The sequence below is a fragment of the Tyto alba genome, unplaced genomic scaffold (assembly GCF_018691265.1).
Source record: "Tyto alba isolate M040663 unplaced genomic scaffold, T.alba_DEE_v4.0 Super-Scaffold_40, whole genome shotgun sequence".
Taxonomy (NCBI): domain Eukaryota; kingdom Metazoa; phylum Chordata; class Aves; order Strigiformes; family Tytonidae; genus Tyto; species Tyto alba.
This window is the reverse complement of record NW_024881316.1, coordinates 40,492,661-40,514,727: the sequence shown is the minus strand read 5'-3', so window position 1 is coordinate 40,514,727 and position 22,067 is coordinate 40,492,661. Positions and strand designations below refer to the sequence as shown.

The window sequence follows — 22,067 nt, the reverse complement described above, 5'->3', positions numbered from 1 at the left end:
CGGAGGGCCGAGGGCCGCTTTTTATTATCGCTAGCCCCCCCGAGCAGCACCGTGCCGGTTGTTTTGCGGCAGACGGAGGGGTGTGAGCTGCTCCCACCTCAGAGCAGGGCGCCCGGGTGCCACCGGGGAAACGCGCGGGAAGCGGCGAGGCGCGAGCGCGGCGGCCGCGTTAGTGGAGCTCCGTGCCAAGAGAGCGCCTCGTCGGTGTAGTCGTGGCCGAGTGGTTAAGGCGATGGACTAGAAATCCATTGGGGTCTCCCCGCGCAGGTTCGAATCCTGCCGACTACGATATGAGTCATGTTTTTTGGTTATTTTTTTTTTTTTGTCTTCCCCCAGTTCGGACGGTTTTTTTTGCCCTCCACCCGCTCTTCCCAGCGATCACTCTGCACCAAAGCTGCCCGCCGGCGCACATCCGGCGCGGCGGCCACTGGAAGCCCGAGGGAAGGAAGGCGGGACCCCGTGACGGCCGGGCGCAGCCTCCCCCTCTCCGGCCGGCGCCCATCCGGAGCGGCGCCGCTTCCCAGCGCCATGCAGCACAGCGCGGCGCCCGCCGTGCTGGTCACCACCAGGTACCGGGGCGGGGGAGAAGCAGAGAGCAGCGACCCCCGCCGCAACTCCGCCAGCCGTTACGGGCCCTGCCGCCGCGGCGCCGCCCGCCATCGCTTTCGCTTCGCGGGGCTGGGCCCGCGCAGCCCTCCCTGCAGGGCCGGTGGCGGGCGCCGCCCGGGGAAGGGGAAGGAAATGGGGAAGGGGATGGGGAAGGGGATGGGGATGGGAAGGGGAAGGGGATGGGGAAGGGAAGGGGAAAGGGCGATCGGCGCCTCAGGGCGGCGCCGGGTCGGGCGTTGAGGGGAGGCTGAGCGAGGTGGCGGAGCTGAGGGGGCGGCGGTTGCTGGGGAGACGCTGAGGCGAGGCCGTGGTGGGCGGCGGGTTGCTGGTGCGTGGATTTGCCCCCCGGGACACTTCGGATATATGCGGTTCCTCGAGTTTTTTTTTGGCATTTCGGAACGGGGAGAGATCCCTGTGTGACACCGCCCGTTTGGTCCTTCCCTCCCGTGGTAACTTAGGGTCGTTTCCGTTTGCCGTTGACACAGCGTGCGCTCCCACCCTCCGGAAGGCTCTTTTCCTTGTCAGTAATTCGAGGTGGGTCAGAAGGAATTAAAGTTCGTCCTGCAGTGTCCACCGGCATCTCGGAGGCGTGGTGTCGCCCGTGCTTTTGGCTGACCCCCGTCCCTGGCGTCCGCCAGGCCGCAGGGAGCACAGCTGGCTTGAAGTTAGGCCAGCAATGAACAAAATAAGTTTATTCTGTTTTCCTGCCTTCTTGAAACCATGCCCTAGGTGGGTGCAGAGATGCTGTTTTCAGTTGTATAGCATTTTTAAAACCTGGATTTTCCTAGATGTAGTGAATGAACCCTCAAGAGGAATGCCTTAAGAAAAAAATGCTTATGGCAATCTTTATAGAGAAATGATAGAGATACTTCTTTTCTTTTCTTTTTTTTTTTTTTTTTTTTTTTTTTTTTTTACCCCCGCAAGATATTTGAGACCACATGAAAGCAGTTCCCTATCAGATGTGACACGAGAAACAGAAGTGTTGATTCAGCAAGGTCCTGACTCTTGCACCTATCTCCTGGGACATAAGTAGCAACTATTTCAATCGCATTAACTTCAAAGCCATTATTTTAATCCTTAAATATTTCGCTGTATTAGGGCCTGGCTTCCTTTGAAGCAGTGGCCTTGATCCTTCAAACATATCTTAACTCACATACTTGTTTTGTAGGACTGACTTTATATTAGGTTTAGCCTTGGAAATCTGAACACCTGGATTTATTTTACAGTCAACAGACTTTAGCGCTTGCAAATTGTCCCACTGATATTGGAATGATTTCAGTGATAAATTGGATATATATGTATGTGTGGGACTAAGGCTTTAGTGAATGAATATATTTTCTAGCTTGTGAGAGAAGATAGCTGTATACTTGTGACCTTTTTCACTTTTTATACATACTGGTTTTGGGAATAGGATTCCTAGTTGCTGTGGTAATATAAATAAATAATAATCTGTATACCTGTAGTTAGACTATAGAGAAATTAAAATGTTGGCTGACTGATTTGTGTCTGATATTTTGCCTTCACTTAATGAATAAACTAATTATACAGGTTTTTTCTCCTTTTACTATGACCTGGGCTGTCACAGTTCAGTCCTCTTTGGGCAGAGGTAGTTGGAGCTGCTGACAGGGCTGACTTTATCAAGGCAGAAAGTGCAGAGTCCACTCTCCTGGCCACACAGACACTGGAATAAAGTTTCCCTGGTTACAGCACTTATATCGCTTACTTAGTTTTCTTGCTTGCAATGGCTAATTTCCCCCCTCTCCCATTTTGGCCTTTCAGCACAGAAAGCAGATTAATTAAAGTACAAAACATTAGCATCTATATTATAGCAAATCAAAAGACAGGAATGAAAAACTGTGGCTCTTCTGTGAACTGTGGAACTGTTCTGTACAGTTGACCTCTGTCATCTCCCCTTCCTCTATCCCGTGCCAATCCTGCATGATCTGATTGTGCAAGCACAGTGTTAGTGGAATGAATGGTCTCACTGTATTCAGGTGAAGTGATTCATGTTAGGAAAGCTAACCGTGTGCCCAAGTCTCCCCTGAACTGTCTGTATTGTAGAGAAAAGCATAACTGAGATGCACAAACTAGATTTAAATGAGTATAAGCAATAAACCTGTGTCTCCAATTTAAACAACCAGCTTTCTCCTTTTGCTTCTTTTTTAAAGCCACTAGTGTAAAACTAATTGTGTTTGATGTCGAACATGCAATGAAACTATATTCTGTTTTGGGATTTGTAGGTGCTGCTTCCCTTTGAATGACAATAACAGTATTGAATTAATTAATACACTGGGGTTGCTTATTTTGAAACTAAGGCATTATGAGAACTAATGTGCACTTTGAATGCTATGCTGTATCTGTCTCAGCCTCCTTGCTGATTTCTATTTGTTTAGAATAATTTTTATATTTTAAAAAAACACAGAAATCTTTTGCTATGGAAGAGATAATAGAGATAGGTTTCCTGTAAGAAATGATAATGAAAATCATCACAGGGCCTAAAGCAAACAAACAAAAATGTACCTATTCCCACTTCCTCTAATTGCTTTCCATTACAGTCATTTTAACTTAGACTCCTAACAACTTCAAAAGAAAAACCGTGGCTGTAGATAAGGTACTTACTAACTTCATGACATTTTTAGAACTTTTGATGCAGCAGCTCTTACAGTGAAATTGTTGTGTCATCTCAGAACATCTGTACCTGGATGGTGTTTTAAGCTAAATAAGGCCATTCAGGAAGGCTGGTTTACTGGTGGTTTTTCCTTTTATTTACATCAGAGGTGAAAAGCAGGTTAATTTGTCATTTTTACTCGCTGGCTGTGTTAACAGAAGTCACTCCTGAGTACCATCCGAAAGACCTTTTTGCTGTCATAGCTGTAGTCACAACGTTTGAGTGACTACACATCTGGAGAGAATTTCCTCTGCTTCAGGTATAGTCTAAAAATATCCAGATCCACCTGATTTTCCTGGCAGGTGTCCTTTGAATCAGCATTTTGGCTGCCACTGAAGGAGACAGCACTCCAGATAATGACTGACTTACAGGTACGACAGACTGCTGTGTGAAAGCCAGGCACCTCTGCATTTATACATAAGCACTATTGATTCTGTGTTTAGATCTGAACAACATGTAACTGTGAACAAAATTTTGTCTGATAGTGTCAAGTCCAGTCCTTGACTGTCAGAAAATGAGAATAGAATCAGAGCAAACAGAATGGCGTTTAGGTACCTAGTATAAAATGTTGGCGACGGTAGAGCTGTTAAAGCCCTAATGTTTTAAAAATGGCTTGTAAAGTGGATTGAATACAAAATTGGGCCTGTGCCCTTGTTTGTTCCTGTCCAATTTATGGAGAACTTTCAAGATACTCTCTTTAAAAAGCTTTTTCTTCAGTTTTGCATTGGAGATTCAGAGGTTGCCTTCTTGAGAAAACTCAGGTTTCAAAGGAACTGGTCAAGCTTTGACATGATTAGAGGAGTCTTTTGAAACTTGGTTTGAAACTATATTCTTTAAGCCTCTTTAAAGTGTATTCTAAGTTGGTACACCTCATGTATCTTTTGGTGAAAGGCACCTGTGTTAATAAATCTACACTTCCTAAAGAAAGATGCAAGAATTCCACAAGACACCTCTGCAATCCACAGGAAGTTCAAGGAAGGTTGGGACTCGACATTCCCCACAGGTTAAACAAAAAAAAAAAAAAAAAAAGCAGAAAAAATGCTTAATGAAAAGAAAATTGCCTTTTTTTAAACAGTCCCTTCTGATTTCATTGAAAAACATTCACTCACACATAGGAAGGATGCACTCAGAGGTGTGTTCAGAGAGTATTCAGTGCTCTGGATGATAAACTTCTTTCTGATTCTGGCAGAATACTCTGTTCCAGCGACAGCAGTAGTGTGCTGTGGCCTGGCATAGGGGTAACTTTGGGGAAAGGATTTGTGACCAGGTTTGGTTTCCAGTCTATTGAAACAGACTGTTTATTTTGGTAAATGTATTATTCTCTTGTGCCCCAGCAGCAGCTTCTTGGTCTTACTCTTGATGTGTGAGCATTGTAATATGATCCTAGCATTCCTCTTGCTAAAATGTGGTAAATAATTCCTTGGGTGGGAATCGGAGGGGGAAGGTAATGCCATGGTTCAGTGGATCTGAAACTGTCAGGGGAAAAAAATGTGTTGAGTAAACTACAGGAGCAGCTCCCTTGTTGCATTTTCCTCCAAGAGGAGCCATGGGTGATTCTGACTTGGCGACTCTCAGAGGTTAACTGTGGTTCTTTAACTAGTTATAAAAGGACAGGTGGTTTTGTTTTCTGTGGGAAAGCTGAGATACTTTGGCTAGCATACCCTTTTTGCTGTTTGGCACCAAGACTGTCGATCAGATAGTCAAAACCAGAAGGCAGCTCCAAGAGATCATGTACTCCTTTAAGTTCCTCAGTCCTGATAGGCATTTGTCTAATTTTCCTCAAGGGCCTTCATGGATGGAAACTGTGTGGTTGGCCCAGCAGTCTGCTCCAGCAACTTCTTTTTGTATTCCAGGCTTTAATCTAGTTCCCTGGTTTGCTCTTAACAAACCTAAAGTTGTCCCTGCACTCCAGCAAGCTCCTTCTTCCTTTTGTGGCCCCTTTCAGCTATCATCTCCACCATTCCTGGGGATGTCCTAAGGCAAAAAAGAGATAGGTAGGGCTTGATGTGAATTGTAGTGAACAGACCTTTGCTTCAAAACAAGACATGATGAGGGATGATGGGATCTTCTCATCTGCCCTGCTGGGTAGGGACAGCACGTTCACCTCCTGTGAGTGAAGTCCTGTTCTGAATTAATCCCCATCTTCTGTTCCCAGAAATGCTGTGTTCCTGGCATTTTGTGGCCAGTGGCAGGTGGTTTGGGATAGACACAGAAGCAGACCATGTCCACATATTTATTGCTGCAGAGTAGGGACGGTGTTGGGTTAGGATCTGTCTGGTGTCCTGTTGAAATGGGAGTCTTTGCACTGACTTTCTTGAGCTTCGAACTGGATCCTTGGAGATGGTCAGTTAAAAGTTTTTGTGCCAATGCCTGAACTCTGCGTGTATTTTCTTCCCTAGGCAAATTCAGAATACGCACACGGGGCTGGATTTGTCAGTGCCGGAATACCGGGAAATCCATGGGAAGATGATGTCTGGCCATGTAGAGTATCACATTGTCGTTGTTACCCGACTGGCTGCCTTCAAATCAGCAAAGCACAAGCCTGAAGATGTAGTTCAATTTATGGTAAATGTTTAATCAGTGCCGTGCTAGTGCTCACTTTATTAATCAGCTTTGATTATTTTGGTATTGATGTAGCTGATACTTTGTCATCACAGCCTCCATAGGTCAGAGTCTGTGGTAGGGTAACACAGTCTGTACCATTTCTGCAATAGGAATATTATACAAAATTGAACTTTTTATTCCAGGAGCCCAAAGCAACAATGACTGTTTGTTGTTGCCTTTAAGGCACGTTGCATTATGGGTCAACAAATAGAAACCAATTAAGATTTTTATAAGTCCTGCAACAAAATTAGTTTCTCTGATATATATATCAGCACTGGGACTTGGTACATAAATGTGAAATAAATATATAATAGTTTATTTAAATGGAGAGAGAGTCATGGGACAATGGGAGGTATTAACGTTGCAGTCGGTTAGCCTTGACCTATTAGTCTTGATCTATTAGCTTTGACATGGTTTTCAAAATCTTTAGGAGGAGAGTTTTACAGGGAAGTGTCCATATAAAACATTCTGGAGTTGGATTGTCTTTTTCATGATACCTACAGAGTAAAGGTTTGAAAACATAGCACATGAGATTCATTTAATCTGTTTTAAGTCATCAATAGCATGTGCACATCCACTTGAGCTGTCTCACCTGGGACTGTCTATTCAGTTGATGGGAAAAGGTGCAGTTAGGGTACATTTCATTTTATATGCTTTAGCTGTCTGCTGAACCACTCCTAAGAAGTGCGTTTCTCTGCCCATTTACTACAGAAGGACTCTAAGGGGATGCACCCTGTTGCACACGGTGAACATCGGTTCTTTTCAGATGTTTTGGGAATAACTGTAAGGTCAGTGTGTGTGTGGTTACCTGGTAGACAGTCCTAGTGTAAGTCACACTCTGCGGAAGATAGCTGATAAATGGATATTTACACAGTCTGATTTGCAGATAAAGCCACATTTGTCAGTGTTGTGAAACAATGCATGGTGAGGTGATCTCATATTTATTGCACTCCTTATGCTAAATGTAACTTTACTTTATGGTAAAAGCAGCAATGTAGGCAGTGTTTCCTTCTGTGTGCCAGAGTCATGTGACTGCTCTGTAATGTCAGCTGAAGAGCTGATCCTGGCTAAAAATGCATATTTGGGGGTTTTGTTATTTAGTACTAATTTTCACCTGTTTCTTGAGCCTGCAAGTTGCACAGCCCCATTAAAGTTTGTTTTAGGACAGGGGAAGGGCCGGACATGGGCAGATAAGGGAATGTGGAATTGGGTTTTTTCTTCACCTCTGCACAGGAAAGGGACAAAACTTGAGGTGTTAAGCTGGGCTATTGTCATTTAAAATTTTGCTTCACTTAAGGAAAAGTAGATAAAATCAGCTTGTCTATAAAGAGGAGAAACAGACTTTCTACTGTGGCCCCCCTGCTTGCTGAGATTGTATGTTCTCATGCTCTCTCTCTTTTGGAGGATTTTCAGCACTCAGTTGCTCTTCTCAAGTGAAATGAACCTTTCTGATTTCTTCTCTGGTCAGGCCTGACTTTTCATTCTTCATGAAGACGAAAACTGGTGTAGTCTGATGGAACTAACATTTATCTCATCAGATACATTTTTTTCAGTTGACTAAGTCTGATGTATTATATAGTTTAGTGTGTGAGAGTAATTTAAAGCTGTGAGGTGCGAGGTTGGAGGATGGATGCTTTTCATCGATTCATTCCGATGAGTCTTTTCTGTATGTATTACTGGAAGGAGCAGAGGGATTCACCTGTTCTAATTTACCTCTCACTCAGTTGGATATTTTAATCTGAGTTTGTCCCTGCTTTTATGGTCAATGGAGAGAAGGGAAATGAGGTGACGCATCCTCTAGAAATGCCTCACTTTTTTGACCGTAAAGGGAAGGCATTCTGCATTTTAGACAGCTGGGGCAGGGGGCTTCAACTCCAAGCCATAATGCTTGAGGCTCAATTGAATTGCACACAACTCACTGTCTATACCACTGGAGGAGCCCTGAGATTTTCCGCCTAGCCTTCAGAAGGTTGTGGGTCTCCCACAGGTTCTGTGTGATATTTGCCTGCCCTGCACAAGCCCCTTGGATACCCCAAAGCATCTCCAATGGCATGAGATGCCTGTCTTTAGACAGAACAATCTGCTCTCTATGATTAGATGTCTGCATTTTCTGCGGATTTCTAAGCTCCTATCCCAGTCAGTGCAGTACTATTGAGAAGAATGTAGCCGAGCATCTGTGGTGTGGGGGAATCCACTTTGCGTAACATACACGGCTGGTACCATTTGAGAAACCCCAAGTTATCCTAGGTGTCTGCACAGGGCTGGCAGATGTGACACAAGACAGAAAGGCTTTGGCACTGCCCTGGAACAGAGTGCAGTCAGATACAGCATACCATCCAACGTACCACTAGCTGCCTGTGTTCAGGGGAGTTGAGTTTCAGTCGCACCTTGCCAAAATGTAGGGACTGTATCTGACTGTCAGGAGAGCTGAGACACTTGGATGTGGGAAGTTGTCTTAACCTGGATGCAAGTACCAACCCTGTGGCTGCCAGGTGAGGTGAGTTGCACCCACAGTGTCCGTGTAGTGCCCTGTTCTGCTGGATGTTGTACCAGCACAGACATGAACCATGACCCTTGCTCAGAGAATTTGCAGGTGAAGTGTAAGAGAACCAGGTGGCTGAGGAACAGCAGAGAATGAGGTTACATTGGGCAGCATATCTAACACATCAAATTTGTATCGCAAGGCAGAGTGAGATGAGACATCTGAAGGAGGAAAAAGAAACAGCTGTGTGCCTGTTCTGCCTTCCCAAGTATGGGAGCAGTCTGGGAGAGGAAACATTTTTTTTGCTGTTGAAATTATCAAATTTGAGAGGCTGGAGGAAGGACCCAGTGTCACAGTGCTGACATGACAGGTAGATTAGAGAAGATGGGTGGGCATGGTAGGATTTTCATTGATTCTGGATATGTTAATCCAATTTTGTATACCTCTGGAGCCAGGTCTGCGTTTTGAGACCCTTTGTCTTTCTTCTTCTTCCTCCTCCTTTCTCTCTTTCTTTCCCTGAAATAACAGCTAAACTGATTTTCTTTGTCTAGCCGTTCTTCCATCTGTTTTCACTTGAAGAGGCTGCCTTCCACACTCTCATGCCCTAGGTGGCAGCAGCGAAACTGGCTTTCTGCGCATTTGCCTGTGAGCAACTGCAGTCATCAGTGTGACTGAGCAGCATTTACTGCTCAAATAGTTTCTCTGAATACTCTGGAAAATGGTGGTGATCCGGACAAAAGCGTCCTCTAAGCTAGCTGTAATCTCTGGGCTGTGATTTAGACCACAACTGATTGAAATATGTTAGGGTCCTATGACCAAAACCAGATGAACATCAAAAAGATACTTCAGATCTGACCTCTGGAGTTACTAGCCTTTACTCTGGGTCTAAGCAATCCAGAGTTCCCTGTTCCCCAGCTTCAATAGGACTATGCAAAATCAGTATCACAGTGTTTCTAATAGAAACGTTTGTGAAGCATTAACAGAAGAAATTTGTTTCTGTGATGACTTTCAGATCTAAATTCTTAGAAACTGGAGGGATATTTTAATTTAAAAAATGCCATTTGTAAAATAGGACAAATGGGTTGTAGAACTGCTTTATCTTGAGGTTGTATTTGGTAATTGAGGGAAGTCAACTGCATTTCTTTCAAAGGTCAGAATACTCTTGCCCTATTGAAAGAGTGAAATTGGTTTTGTCTTTGGTAGTGCATCAGAGGTCCTGCTACAAAGGTGATACTTAATTACTGTAGATCTGTCATTTTCTTCTTATGGAGAAAAGGCTTTATTTTTCTTAAATGCATTTTTTTTCTAGCCACACCTTACCTTCTTTAGCAATTAACTTCTCTCTTCTCAGCCTTATTAAAAATCCACCCAGCCTATAGTGCCTTCTCTTTTTATCTGCACCCAGTTTGATTGCTTCTTTTTTACAGGTTACATTTGTTAGTCAAGTTCTTTCTTTTTCAAAGTTGAACAAATAACTACTGATGTTTAACTGGCAGAGCACGTTTTTGGGAGGAATTTACTATAGAACTGTCTTCCTCTCATAAAATGAGAGAGTGTAAGTATGTGGGTGTGTATTCATCTATGTTTTCATCGTTGCCTGTTTGCATATGTTGGCCTTCTTTCTGTAGGCCTTAAAATCTGTGCGTTGGAGTTGCTATTTCCTGACCATACAGGTGTGTTGTAAAGATAAATTCCTTCACATTATAACATCTGACTTGAGAGGGGGGGAAAAGGTCGCTGCTCAATGTAGCAATAGGTTCAAGAGCAGTTAAGAATTCATGTTGATTAAAAAGAAGTGTTAGAGTGCTTGCTCTTCTGCTGGGCAAAACAGATGGGGAGAACAGCATGTGGTCATGTAATTAAAATCTACCATAATGCATACCCACGAGGTCACCGAGCAACATTAATTCTGGTATGGCTTGAATTGGGAGTGTACAAGTGAAAGTTTGGTTTGGGCTTTCTGTGAGAAGAGATGGTTTTGATTCCTGTATCCAAAGATAATGATTGTTTTAAAGGACAATGCTGCTGTATCTCCGTTTTCTGACAGCGTAAATAAGTGAGCTTTGTAAAAAAGAAAGTCACAGTAGCCATGTGTTTTTCATGAAATACTATAAAATCAAGAGTGCTCTTCACTAGCGCGCATTGGATGGCCAAAGGGCTTGATTTAGGTCTGAGATCTTCATTTTGTTGAAATCTTTACAGTAGGTACAAAAGCATATGAAGACAAGTTTGAGGTCAGAAATGGGACATTAAAGGGAAATGAGGCATTAAATCCCATTAATACGGAGTGGGATCCAGTTCTCCTACGCACATCTGAGAGTCCTGGGCTCGTATCCTACAGGCGTTCTGTGTGTGTCTCATAGATGTTCTTGTGAAGAAGGGGGCAAGGCACATGCATGAGATGTGAGGGATTAGCAGCAAACTTCAGACTTTCACTTTGAACTTCCTGGTGTTTTTTTTTAACCTTCTAACTATATTTGATCATATTCAACTTATTTGTTCCTGGTACAAAAAAAAATATCCATCCCTGTCTCCAAGTTCTATGTTGGATTTTAATTGTTACAGGCAAATAAGGTCTTAACTTGGCAAATATGCACATGCTTTGCTGTATTTGCATGATTAACTCTTTTGAAGTGAAGTAAATTGAGCCTTTGATATTGTGACTTGACAGAACATCTTGAAGTGCATGCACTCAGGCTGACTTCCAGGTGGTAAGGTTTTAGCTCCACAGTATTCACAGAGTTCAGTTAGAGGCATGGAGGGGGGGAAGATAATTGAAGGATCAAGACTTAGAAGAATTACAGGCAGCAGAGAAAAATATTTGAATACTAATCAAATGGGACTTTGTTTACTTAATAGGATTGATAAAATGGGTTTTAGAGCAGCATTTTTTTTTTTATCCTGATATTTTGGGTCATAGGATCCATCAGCTATTTTCAGAGGGTTGTGAGTGGTAACCATGAAAAACAAGATTTAATTTTATCACATGCTGGTACGCCTTTCTCCTGGAAAATTGTCAGAGCACGTCAAACTGAAAGAGTCCAAAATTGCCATAGCAGAGCAGTGCTTCCTTACTGGAAAGGCGTAAGAATGTTCTGCATGATGTGTGGGTCTCAGCCTGAGAAAATACACTCTGTGAGACCTGGCCGGGGCTTTGTAAGGCCACTGCGTTGCCTTTGTGCTGCTGCATCCAGCTCTGGGGTCCCCAGTAGGAGAAAGACATGGACCTGTTGGAGCGGGTCCAGAGGAGGGGCATGGAAATGGTCATAGTGCTGGAACACCTCTGCTTTGAAGAAAGGCTGAGAGTTGGCATTGTTCAGCCTGGAGACGAGAAGGCTCCAGGGAGACCTCACTGTGGCTTTTCAATATGTAAAGAGGACATACAAGAAAGATGGAGAGAGAGTTTCTACCAGGGCCTATAGTGACAGGACAAGAGGCAACAGTTTTAAACTGAAATAAGGTAAATATTGCTTAGACATAAGGCATAAATCTTTTATTATGAGGGTGGTGAGGCGCTGGAACAGGTTGCCCAGAGAAGCTGTGGCTGCCCCATCCCTGGAAAGGTTCAAGGCCAGGCTGGATGGAGCTTTGAGCAACCTGGTCTAGTGGAAGGTGTCCCTGCCCATGGCAGGGGGAGTGGATCTTTAAAGATCCCTTCCACCCAAACCATTCTGTGATTCTAAATGCATCTGTCTGAGGGTGTTGGATTCAGCCAGACTTACTGCTGCATTTCCAGCACCAAACCCAAGGTAAAGATGGCAGTAGTGTTGAGGAAAGATGCAGAGGAGCTGGTGTCTGCCAGAGTTTGAGGCAGAGGGACAGCAGATGAAGAGGCTTGGTTGGCAGGGGCTCGCAGGGGCCAGCTTTTGTCTTAGGTAAGTGGGGAATGGTTTAGGCTGGAGGTTTAACATCTTGCCTGTGTGGTAGGTTATCCCAGCAGAGGGCATCCTCGCACTGTTGGATGTTAGCTTGCATGGTGTGCTGCAGGCTTTTGGGGAGCATATTAGTATGCTTTGGATACGGTGTTATCACACTTTGTATGCTGTGTCGTGTGTTATGGTTGGTGTTGTTGTTCAGAGCCCACGCAGATTCACAAAGGCTCAATTAGTGATAGGATGCGAGGGTGTGCATCTACTTTAGCTTCAATGGTGTAATTAGACATAAATTGAGATTTATGAATAATTTAGAGTTTGATAGAGGAGGAATGAAAATTAAGTGGGGAAAGAAATAAGCTTGTATGTCTCAGTTCAGTGTTACTTTTTGAGTATTTTAAAGCTGTTGTGACATAGTCTTGTTGATTGGCTGCTGTCTTGTAATGCTTTCAGACATTAATTTTGTAATTGTTATTGAAATTTATTAGATGTTAAACATTTTTCACAAATTAGACTTGATTTTTTTTTTTTTTTCTTTTTGGAGGGTGGAGGCTAATATCCTTTATTCTTTTGGAAAAGTACCAATTAATTCCTCACTGCACTTACATTTGTGCTTACCTAGTATTTTTGTGATGGGCTCTGGTATCATACCCAGTTCAGAGTGCTGTTGGGACCTAGTAAACTAGACATGTACAGCAATTCAGAAATTTCAGGACTGCTTTCTTTTCTTTGGAGTATCTTTCAAAGGGAAGATTCTCTTATTCTGGGAACATCTCTTTATTGCTATCACTTTAGTGCTTGGCTGCTGAATTACATGTCAGATCCTGCATGTGGAGCACATTGCTGCTCACACTTACCTGCATTGCTTACAGGAGACAAGTCTAAAATACTTGTTTTTCATTCCTCTGTTGTCTCAGGTTTGGTTTTGTGCTTCAGATATTTCTTATAGATCTGCTTGCCTTTTGTGACTGGACACTGAACCCATAGTGAACATTGTACAGCTGAAATGCAAATATTTTTCAAATCGGTTAGCTTTGTTGATAATTACTGCAAAGGGCAGGGGAGCATGAAAGTTAAGGTGATTATTGCTCTTTATGCCTACATCTAATTTAGTGAACTAGTCGAGGTGTGTCTATTAATGTCAAGACCTGTTCTCTGGCCTGGAAAGCAGCTAGCACAATCTGTCTGCATCCATAATTTGAAACTTCCTTACCATCTGCAGTGGGCATCGGTACCCAAACTGGCCACTGTGTGGTCTCTGCACCAGGCTAAATCTTGGGCTGAAAATTTATCTGGGGGAGTAGTAGCTGCCCAGAGTCAAAACTGTGCCAGACATTGTCAGGTTCCAGTAGACACTATAAGGTTCCTAATAGACACTGTCAGGTTCCAGTGCCTGGGAATATGCCTGATACTGTTTAATTTGCAAGTATAGATGCAGTTTATGGATTCTGGGTTAATCTATAACTCATTTCCCTTCTACTTCTATGCTTTTTGTTGGGTTGACTTAATCACTGGTTGGTGGAAGAACTTTGCCTTCTTCCATTCCAAGATGTGATGCTTGAGTTTCTCCATCTTTTATGTTGCAGTATTAATTAGGATTTGCTCCACTAGAGTTCACAAACGTGTTACAAGAGAATAAGAGCTGGACCCTATTGGAAGATCTGTGCCATACACACTCCACTAACACTAGTTATTTGGATTGGTTTTTTTAAATGTAACTCTCTGTTCATTGAAACGCATTCATAGGTTATGACATGACAGTCACTCTCCATTGCGCCTGTAATGTCACTTAGAGCTAGCATTTTGTTTGTATGTGGTTTTTGTGTGTTGATTTTTTTAAGGTATTGAATTCAAAACTTAATGTGACATAGAAGCCACACCATTTCTAACCAGCATTGCCATGGTTATTGCTTTCCTTGTAATATCTTGGGCCTGATTTTTCCTCAGGCTTCCTGTCTTTGTCTGCAGAAGGAATGACTCCAGTCGCTGTTGGCATCTTCTCCCAGTATGTGAACCTGTAGGCCATGGCCAAGTTGTTGGGTTTTATTTTCTCATGAATAAACTGAATAGTCAGGGGTCAGCTGAGGTCTTTGCCCTTCGGTTTCTCTATTAGGTGCTTTGCAGGGCAATGTCAGTTTTTTGGCCTTGAACAGCCAGAAGGGCACTGAAGCCCGCCAAGGCTGAGAAGTGGGTCTTCTGGCTCAATGGTGAAAAGTGTTGGACTGCTTTCTCCATCAGATACTCACCTGGCTGGGCTTTTCTTCCCTCCCAACTCCCAGGGCTGGGCATTGTATAGCTCATTTTTAGTGGACAAGGATTTTTGCTGTCAAAGTATCTGGAGCAGTTACCTTCCCAGTATTTCATTAGTTGACAAGTCGGACAAATGGACGCTGGGTATCTGACAATCAACTTCAATTCCATTAGAGAGCAGATTTTAATATCAGAATTAGAAGACCAGCAGCAATGCTTGGAGATTCACTGTGTAGATAATGGGCTTTTACTATGTAAAGCTCCTTGGTGATACATGTTTTTCCACTTCAGTTTCCAGGGTTAGTGCCTAAACTGCTGCTTTGCTGCTCATGTCTCCCCTGTAGAGGAACTTACCCAGGCAGCATGTTTCATTGCAGGTTTCCAAGAAGTACAGTGAGATAGAGGAGCTCTACCAGAGGTTGGCGGCACGATATCCACAGACTTCTCTTCCGCTCCTGCCTAGAAAAGTTATTTTCGTGGGAGAGTCTGACATCTGTGAACGAAGAGCTATGTTCAATGATATCATGAAATTCATCTCAAAGGATGAGAATTTAGCAACGAGTCCTGAGTTACTGGAATTTTTAGGTAACTAAAATATTTGTGTTCCCTCTCCCATGAATGTGCTTGGTAAAAGCATTATTAAGTTCTTGACTCAGGTAGTCAGAAACTAGAGAATGCCAGAATAAAGGCTGTCACTGAAAGTATCCTCTTGTGCATCTACAGTGGTGCATAGTCATGTTTGCTAGTGTTTTCCCCTCCTCTTAGTGGACACATGCCTCATTCAGAAGTGTTGATACCACAATGCTTGCTTTGAAGCTATCTGTCCCACTGTATCTCATTTACCTTAGGCATATACCTAAGCTGTGATTCAGAACATGTAAGTTTAGAAGGCTAAATAATCATATATTATTGTCAGTGGAGAGATGAACCCTAAAGGGACAGTGCAGGGTGTTCCTTATTGATCAACTGTTCCACATTTTGTCTGTTTTTCATTCCTAATAAAATTGCTAGGCCTTGCTGAAGAGGGTCCTAATGCAAATTATTGACTCTGAAAAAGATTTGAATAAAAGACAGATTCTTTATTAGTTAAGCCTGTTCTCTGGCCTCTTTTTTTTTTTTTTTTTTTTTTAATTTATTTTGTATTTTCCTTAGCCTCATGTCCAGCTCTTGTTGCCTCTTCCAGTGATTCATATAGTTCCTTTTTTATGTTCCTTGGGCATAGCAGGGAGTCACTGAATGAATGGAACAGATGGGCTCTCTGCTCTTAATTCAGCTGAGAGCTGCTGAGCAGGGAGTACTCCAGCCTGGTGTTGTGCAGGATTCTCAGCATAGCGTTAGTTTTAAGGAAGTGAAGTTCCAAGGTGCTAGCAAGTCACCATGTGTGAACAGCCGATTTTGCAAAAGTGTCAAGTGTGGCCAGATTAGAAGTTCTGTGAGACTGACAGCTTCCTAAAGTCAAAGGGGGCAAAATTGCATAATATTTGGCAAAATCCTTTTGCTAATAAGGTTTCAGAGTTTTTGTTTGTGTTTTTTTGTTTTTTTCTTTTTTTCCCTGGCAGTGTTCTCTTGAAAGTAAACCCCTTGCATGGAGAATTCAGAATTCATGTTGATTAACCTTTGCATGCTGATTAACTTAACCATGGTGCATGTGACTACAGCTGAATTAGTCTGGTCTGTCTTCATACTGTGAACAGATTGGGTGCAAGTAATGTGACCTGTTCATCAAAAACTGCCTTAGAATAATACAAATCTCACTCTACCAAACTAGGTGGAACTCAGTACACACACTGCAGATCCTCAAGCTAGTTGTGTACACGTTCCTTACAGATGCTGGAGACGTAGTCAATATATTCAGGGGAGTTTAGGGAGAATCAACATAGTAAAACACAGATGACTAGAGAGAGTAAGATAAGCTGCATCCTAACGTTTGTTGTCTACCCCAGCCAGAACTCTCTTGCCTATAAGGGGAGCATAAGACCACTTGCTCAGTGTAGACACCCACATGTAGTCAATTAAGTCTGCCCTGGGTGATTTGGCAGATCCAAGCATGAAAGGCTGGATGAGGTGAGTCTCCTGTGCCATGTTGCTTTAATAGTCAAAAGGATGAAACTATTAATTTTATCCATCATAGTTTTCACTAGCCTCATTATTTGAAATTTGTTTCCTGAACATCCAGAGACTCCACAGCTCTCTCCTCACTCTCCTGGACTTTGCATATAACAAGTGTGGTGAGAAGTCTTGATCAAAGTGCATGTTTCAGTTGATGAATTTGCTCAATTGGATGGATCTTTCATACTGAAGGTAGTTAAAATTTCAGGCTTTGTTTCTGAGTGTAAATTGAAGAGCTGCTGTGGAAAATTTTTCGTGCTCTCCAGTGCTCTAATTTTAGCCTAAATGAATTAAGTTAATAACAGAAAGGGAACTTTACCTCAACTAGCTGTGTGAAAGTTAGCTACCTACATCTAAGCAGAGTATTTACAGCCTCTGACAACTTTATCTGGATGGCATGAATCACCACGTGAAAATTCCATTGTTTCTATTGACTATAGAAAGAACATAAATAAGCAGATTAGACATGTGCTGCTATGTCTCAGATAAAGATCATTTCCTCTGTGTTTCTCTACTTTACTGCTTTAGATTAGTAAACAGAGTAGACACATAAGGGTACATCAGTGGATACAAGGGACAGGCAGCAATCATAGAATCACAGAATGGTTTGGGTTGGAAGAGACTTTAAAGATCATCTAGTTCCAACTGCATGGGCAGGGACACCTTCCACTAGACCAGGTTGCTCAAAGCCCCGTGCAACCTGGCCTTGAACACTTCCAGGGAGGGGGGCAGCCACAACTTCTTTGGGTGACCTGTGCCAGTGTCTCACCACTCTCATAGTGACAAATTTCTTTCTTATATCTAACCTAAATCTAGCCTCTTTCAGTTTAAAGCTGTTACCTTTACATGCCCTTGTAAAAAATCCCTCTCCAGCTTTCTTGTAGGCCCCTTTTAGGTACTGGAAAGCTGCTATAAGGTGTCCCAGGAGTCTTCTCTCCTCCAGGCTGAACAACCCCAACTCTTTCAGCCTGTCCCCAAAAGGGAGGTGCTCCAGCCCCCTGATCATCTTTATGGCCTCCTCTGAACCTGCTCCATCAGGCTTATGTCCTTCTTATGCTGAGGACCCCAGAGCTGGGCATGGCACTGCATGTGGGTCTCATGAGAGCAGAGTAGAGGAGGAGAATCACCTCCCTTGATCTGCTGGCCACGCTTCTCTGGATGCAGCCTGGGGTACGACTGGCTTTCCGGGCTGCGAGTGCACGTTGCTGAGTCATGGTTGAGCTTCTTGTCAACCAACACCCCTAAGAACTTCTCAGGGCTGTTTTCAATTCATTCTCCTCCCAGCCTGAATTTGTGCTTGGGATTGCCCCAACCCATGTGCTTGTTGAAAGAGTTTCACAAAAGCTGATCTGTCCATTCCCCAAACAAAACCATCAGGAACAAGTACAAGGTATTAAATGAAGCATAATTGTTATCCTGTGTACTCAGTTTTGCACTCGTATTTTGCAGGAACAAAATCTACTAGTGCCATTGACTTCAAGAGTAAAAACGTTCCTGATGACAAGGAGAAAGAAGACGAAGAAAATGAGGCACTGGATTTTTTCAAGGAGGAGAAGACACCTGACTTAATCTCACAGCTTTCATCATTGGAAAGTGCCAAAGAAGGAGATAAAAAAGAAAAGCAAGAGGAGGAAGAAGAGGAAGAAGATTTAGACCCTCTTGGTATAATCAGGTATGGCTGGTAGTGCCTTTGTTTTTTGTTTTTTAGCCTAGTTTTCTAAATAAATACGGCTGTTCTATATCACTGTCCCCTCATCCCAACATTTTATAAGATTGACCACATTCAGCTGAATTTCACAGAGGAGACAAGGCCTCTGCAGTTCATGAAAGAGGTACCTCAGTAGAGGGAAGAGACTTTGTAGCGCCTCTCTAGTGCATTCCTCAGAAAATCCGGCTGACAGAGGCACATTGTGAATGCCTTGATAACAGTCTCAGCTACATCGGGCACTTTATTGGATGCTACAGGGTCCCACCACAAAACATAAAGCAACCAGGGTCCATTGGATGTGCTGTTCTGGAGTACACTGGTGGTTAGACTGTCTGGAACTGCTTTTGAGCTCACTTGTGTCTACAAGGAGGTAAAGTTATAGCAGCATAAAGACCAAAAGAGCCAACATTTCAGTCATGATGTTCACAGATAGACTTTTCTTTCCTTCTTCCCTTATCTGATGGTGTCACATGCTAAATGCTGCTAAGGCATAAGCAGTAACTGTTTGAGAAACAATAATTGAATCAAAGCCTATTGGTGTTAGTATCTGGGTTTGCGTACCTGTCCATTAATTTTCAGACAGCTATTTTCTTCACTTCAAAATGGAATTTCTCACTTAATTCTAAAAAGCATTTCTAACTACTGAAGCCTGGAAACAAATTTAGTTTCTCAGTGGCTGGGATCATGAGTAGTGACTACTTCTTTTAGAGTCTCTCGGGCTTTTGATGCCCAAGTAGAAAAGGCTTAGCTGTTCTTGATCCTCAGTAAGCACTGACTGACACAACTGAATTGTTTCAGCCGCCCACAGTCACCAGCCACTACTTTGTCCTTTGTTCTTTGTCTTGGACCCAGACAGTGCTTTCAAAATGCTTCTTTATAGCAATAGGCAGTAACTGCTAGTAACAAGCCAGAGCCCTCTGCTGGTGTCTCCCAGTTACCCTGAATCATTCCCAAAGGGATCATTCACTTCAGGCTCTAAGCTGGAGTCTCCCACACTAAGTTAGGTCAACTACAGTGATTAATACTGGAAGCGCAGTTTGGACTTTGCTCCTGCTATTATAATCATGTGTAATTGTTGATGTCCCGATATCGTCCTTTTTACTTGAAGTATTTAATCCTTTACATAGCACCAGAAAACTTTAAATATTATTCTTTTGACAAAGCACATGCTTAATTACCCAGCATTAAAATTACTCTTTTGTTGAAGAAGAGTTTAAAAAAGCTAAATAACTATTTACAATGAAAAGTTAGATAAAACAGTACTTCCCACAAAATGGTCCTTAGCTGGTGAGTTTACAAAAGAAGCTATCCTTTTTTGGGTAGGAAAATGATCTATTGGGTTAGTAAATGCAGTGTTGTATTTTCTAACTTAAAACAAGTAGAAGCTATAAAGAACTTGCTGTGCCAAAACAAGCAAGAAGTTTGCTTTTCTGCTCTGCCCAGTTTGACATAGCATTTGAAAGTCTTGATTATTTTGGTCTTTTAATGCATTGAAGGATGACAAGATATGGTGTTTAATCCTCATTTAGTTTATTGCTTTCATTCCTTTCAAGAACAGATTTTTTACTGACTCAGAATAACTTAATTTATATAAGAAGTATGGTCTTTACTGGTACAGAGCTGCAGCATGACATTTTATGCAGTCAGATGTTTTTCACTCTAAACCAATGGTTGGTTGTCTCTAAAAAAAAAATCCCCATATGTATTTATTATTATTCTTGTAAATCTCACATGTACAGTGTCAAGGCAGGAACATGAAAGTGGAAATGAGAATCCTGAATCTGATTTTCCATTTTCTCTATTCTCCTGTAACTCACCCTGCTTCCATGGAAGATATTTTGAATTCACATGAATGGAGATCACACTGGACATAAGCATCATGTCCCAGCTTTATGCCATCTAGTAACAGGTGTCTAGGTAAGAGGCCAAAGGCAGGAGCTTAGCTGTCAGTGGACGGACATTTCTTGAGTGACCATTTAGGGTGTCTTCTATGCCCATTAAAATGTTAGGTGCTTACATGCTTTAAAAAGGGAGCTTGCAGGCCTCACAGCTTCAAATGTGCTTGAAGTTACTTTGGGGTGGGAATGAATATGAAAGGGAGTGATGCAGGCTGAATAAATATGTTTAATAGTAAACTGCTCACTAATGCCTAGTAAATTCAGGTTAAAAAAAAAAAAAAATCACAATCCTTTCCCCTGTGAAAAACCTTTGAAAAGATGTACAGTCAGCACTGAAACAAGCCAGTCCATTCCAAGCAGTATCAGTGGCCAGGGCGCTTTGAGCTCCAGAACTCTGACCTAAATTGAATCATGTGTTTGGCATAATCTTACAGGGTTTTTTTTTATTTCTGGATGAGGATGAAACTGCTCCAGTAGCACAGGCGTCCATATGTTGTCAGCACGCTTCATTTGGTAACAACTTTTCCTCCTGGGCCAGAAGGCTGTGACTTGGATTTGGCCCAGCACTGCTGCTGTGCTGCTGAACCACCAGATATCCAGTTAAATGTACTGGCCTTAGGGGTAAAATGCTAAACTAGGTTCTTTTTTTTCTGGTTTTGTATTGCTGGTGATCATCCAGGTGGAAGCTTGTAATGGTCTGGTTCCTTTTGCCTGGAGGAGAAATCCCAGTTGTGCTGATTCTCTTCCTCATATTCAAGGCTGTGTTGGAGTTGCTCTTTCATGTCTGGTGGGCAACTCACTTGCCAGTTCTGCTCTTCAGCTTTTGTGGGTATAAGTGATGGTCTACAAGCTTTGTATTTCTCTGCTGTATGATTTTCATGCCCAGAAGCTTTCTTTCCGTGTTAGCAGGGGGATCTTGGGCCATGTCTAAGATTCTCAACAACAGAAAGACTTTTTTTTTTCTTGTCCAAATCAGGAACATTTCAAAAACAGTAATGCATGTTACTGATTAAGTTTTCAGCTTTTAAAAACCCTCCTCCTTTATTTTTTTTTTTTCCCAGGCCTGGTTGTTTCTAGAATAAAAAGTGCTCAAAATGAGGTTATATTTGTGAGGTGCAGTGTTGAAATTCTTTTGAAATATGTTTTTGAGGGGTATACTTTCTCCTCTTCATCCACTGCCCTTCTTGATAGTTTGGAGTATTGTTATTCCAGTGTATTGTCACCAGTTACTCCAAGTTTTCCTGGACATTTGTAGAAACCTTTTCATCTTTGAACAGAATATACAGATCCTATAAGAACAAGCACTCCTAATACGGAGTAGGATAATCCTTCGACATCAGCTGTGCATCAGGGAATTAATGTAGTGTTCTCACTTTTGTAGCAGGGGCACATTTCTGTCTCTATTTTATTTTCCTTGGCAATTTAAGCATACTGTGACTTGTAAGTCACAAGGCTCTCATAGTCAAACTTTTTTTTTAAGTTAGCATTTTTAAATTTTTTTTTTCTTTTTTTCTGGTAAACCACAATCATTAGAATATCCATTTGTTAAAATGTTTTAATTCCTTTGTAAGTGGGAAATCAGATATGTATTTTACTCCACATTGTAGGGACTTTATTAGGTATCTTGACTTATCTTTTTCTCTTTATCACTCTTCTCTAAATCCATCTATCTCAGCGTTTGAAGATACATATTTTTAAGTGCTTAGTAGTCTACTGTGGTGCTTTGACAATATACCTGGGTTTTTAGAGGTGCAGTATCTTTTAACACTGTTGTCTTTTAAAGGATTCCTCATAAATTGCAAAATAGTACTGTGTCACTAGTCACAACTGCAGGGGTCTCTCCAGCTACAATGCCTTCAGGAATGAA

General features: G+C 42.3%; 1 protein-coding gene and 1 non-coding gene across 2 annotated transcripts in view; both read left to right on the top strand.

The window, feature by feature from the left end:
* Nucleotides 1-206: 206 nt before the first annotated feature.
* On the top strand, nt 207-288 carry TRNAS-AGA. The gene has a single exon. It is a non-coding gene; the product is annotated as a tRNA-Ser (tRNA).
* Nucleotides 289-374: 86 nt separating this feature from the next.
* The window catches only part of HS1BP3 (HCLS1 binding protein 3), a 53,522-nt gene continuing 31,829 nt past the window's right edge, over nt 375-22,067 (top strand). The window contains exons 1-4 of the mRNA XM_042803603.1: nt 375-569; nt 5,677-5,842; nt 14,863-15,070; nt 18,044-18,266. Coding sequence (XP_042659537.1) covers nt 529-569; nt 5,677-5,842; nt 14,863-15,070; nt 18,044-18,266 — 638 coding nt within the window. The 5' untranslated portion in view covers nt 375-528. The remainder of the gene's footprint in view (nt 570-5,676; nt 5,843-14,862; nt 15,071-18,043; nt 18,267-22,067) is intronic.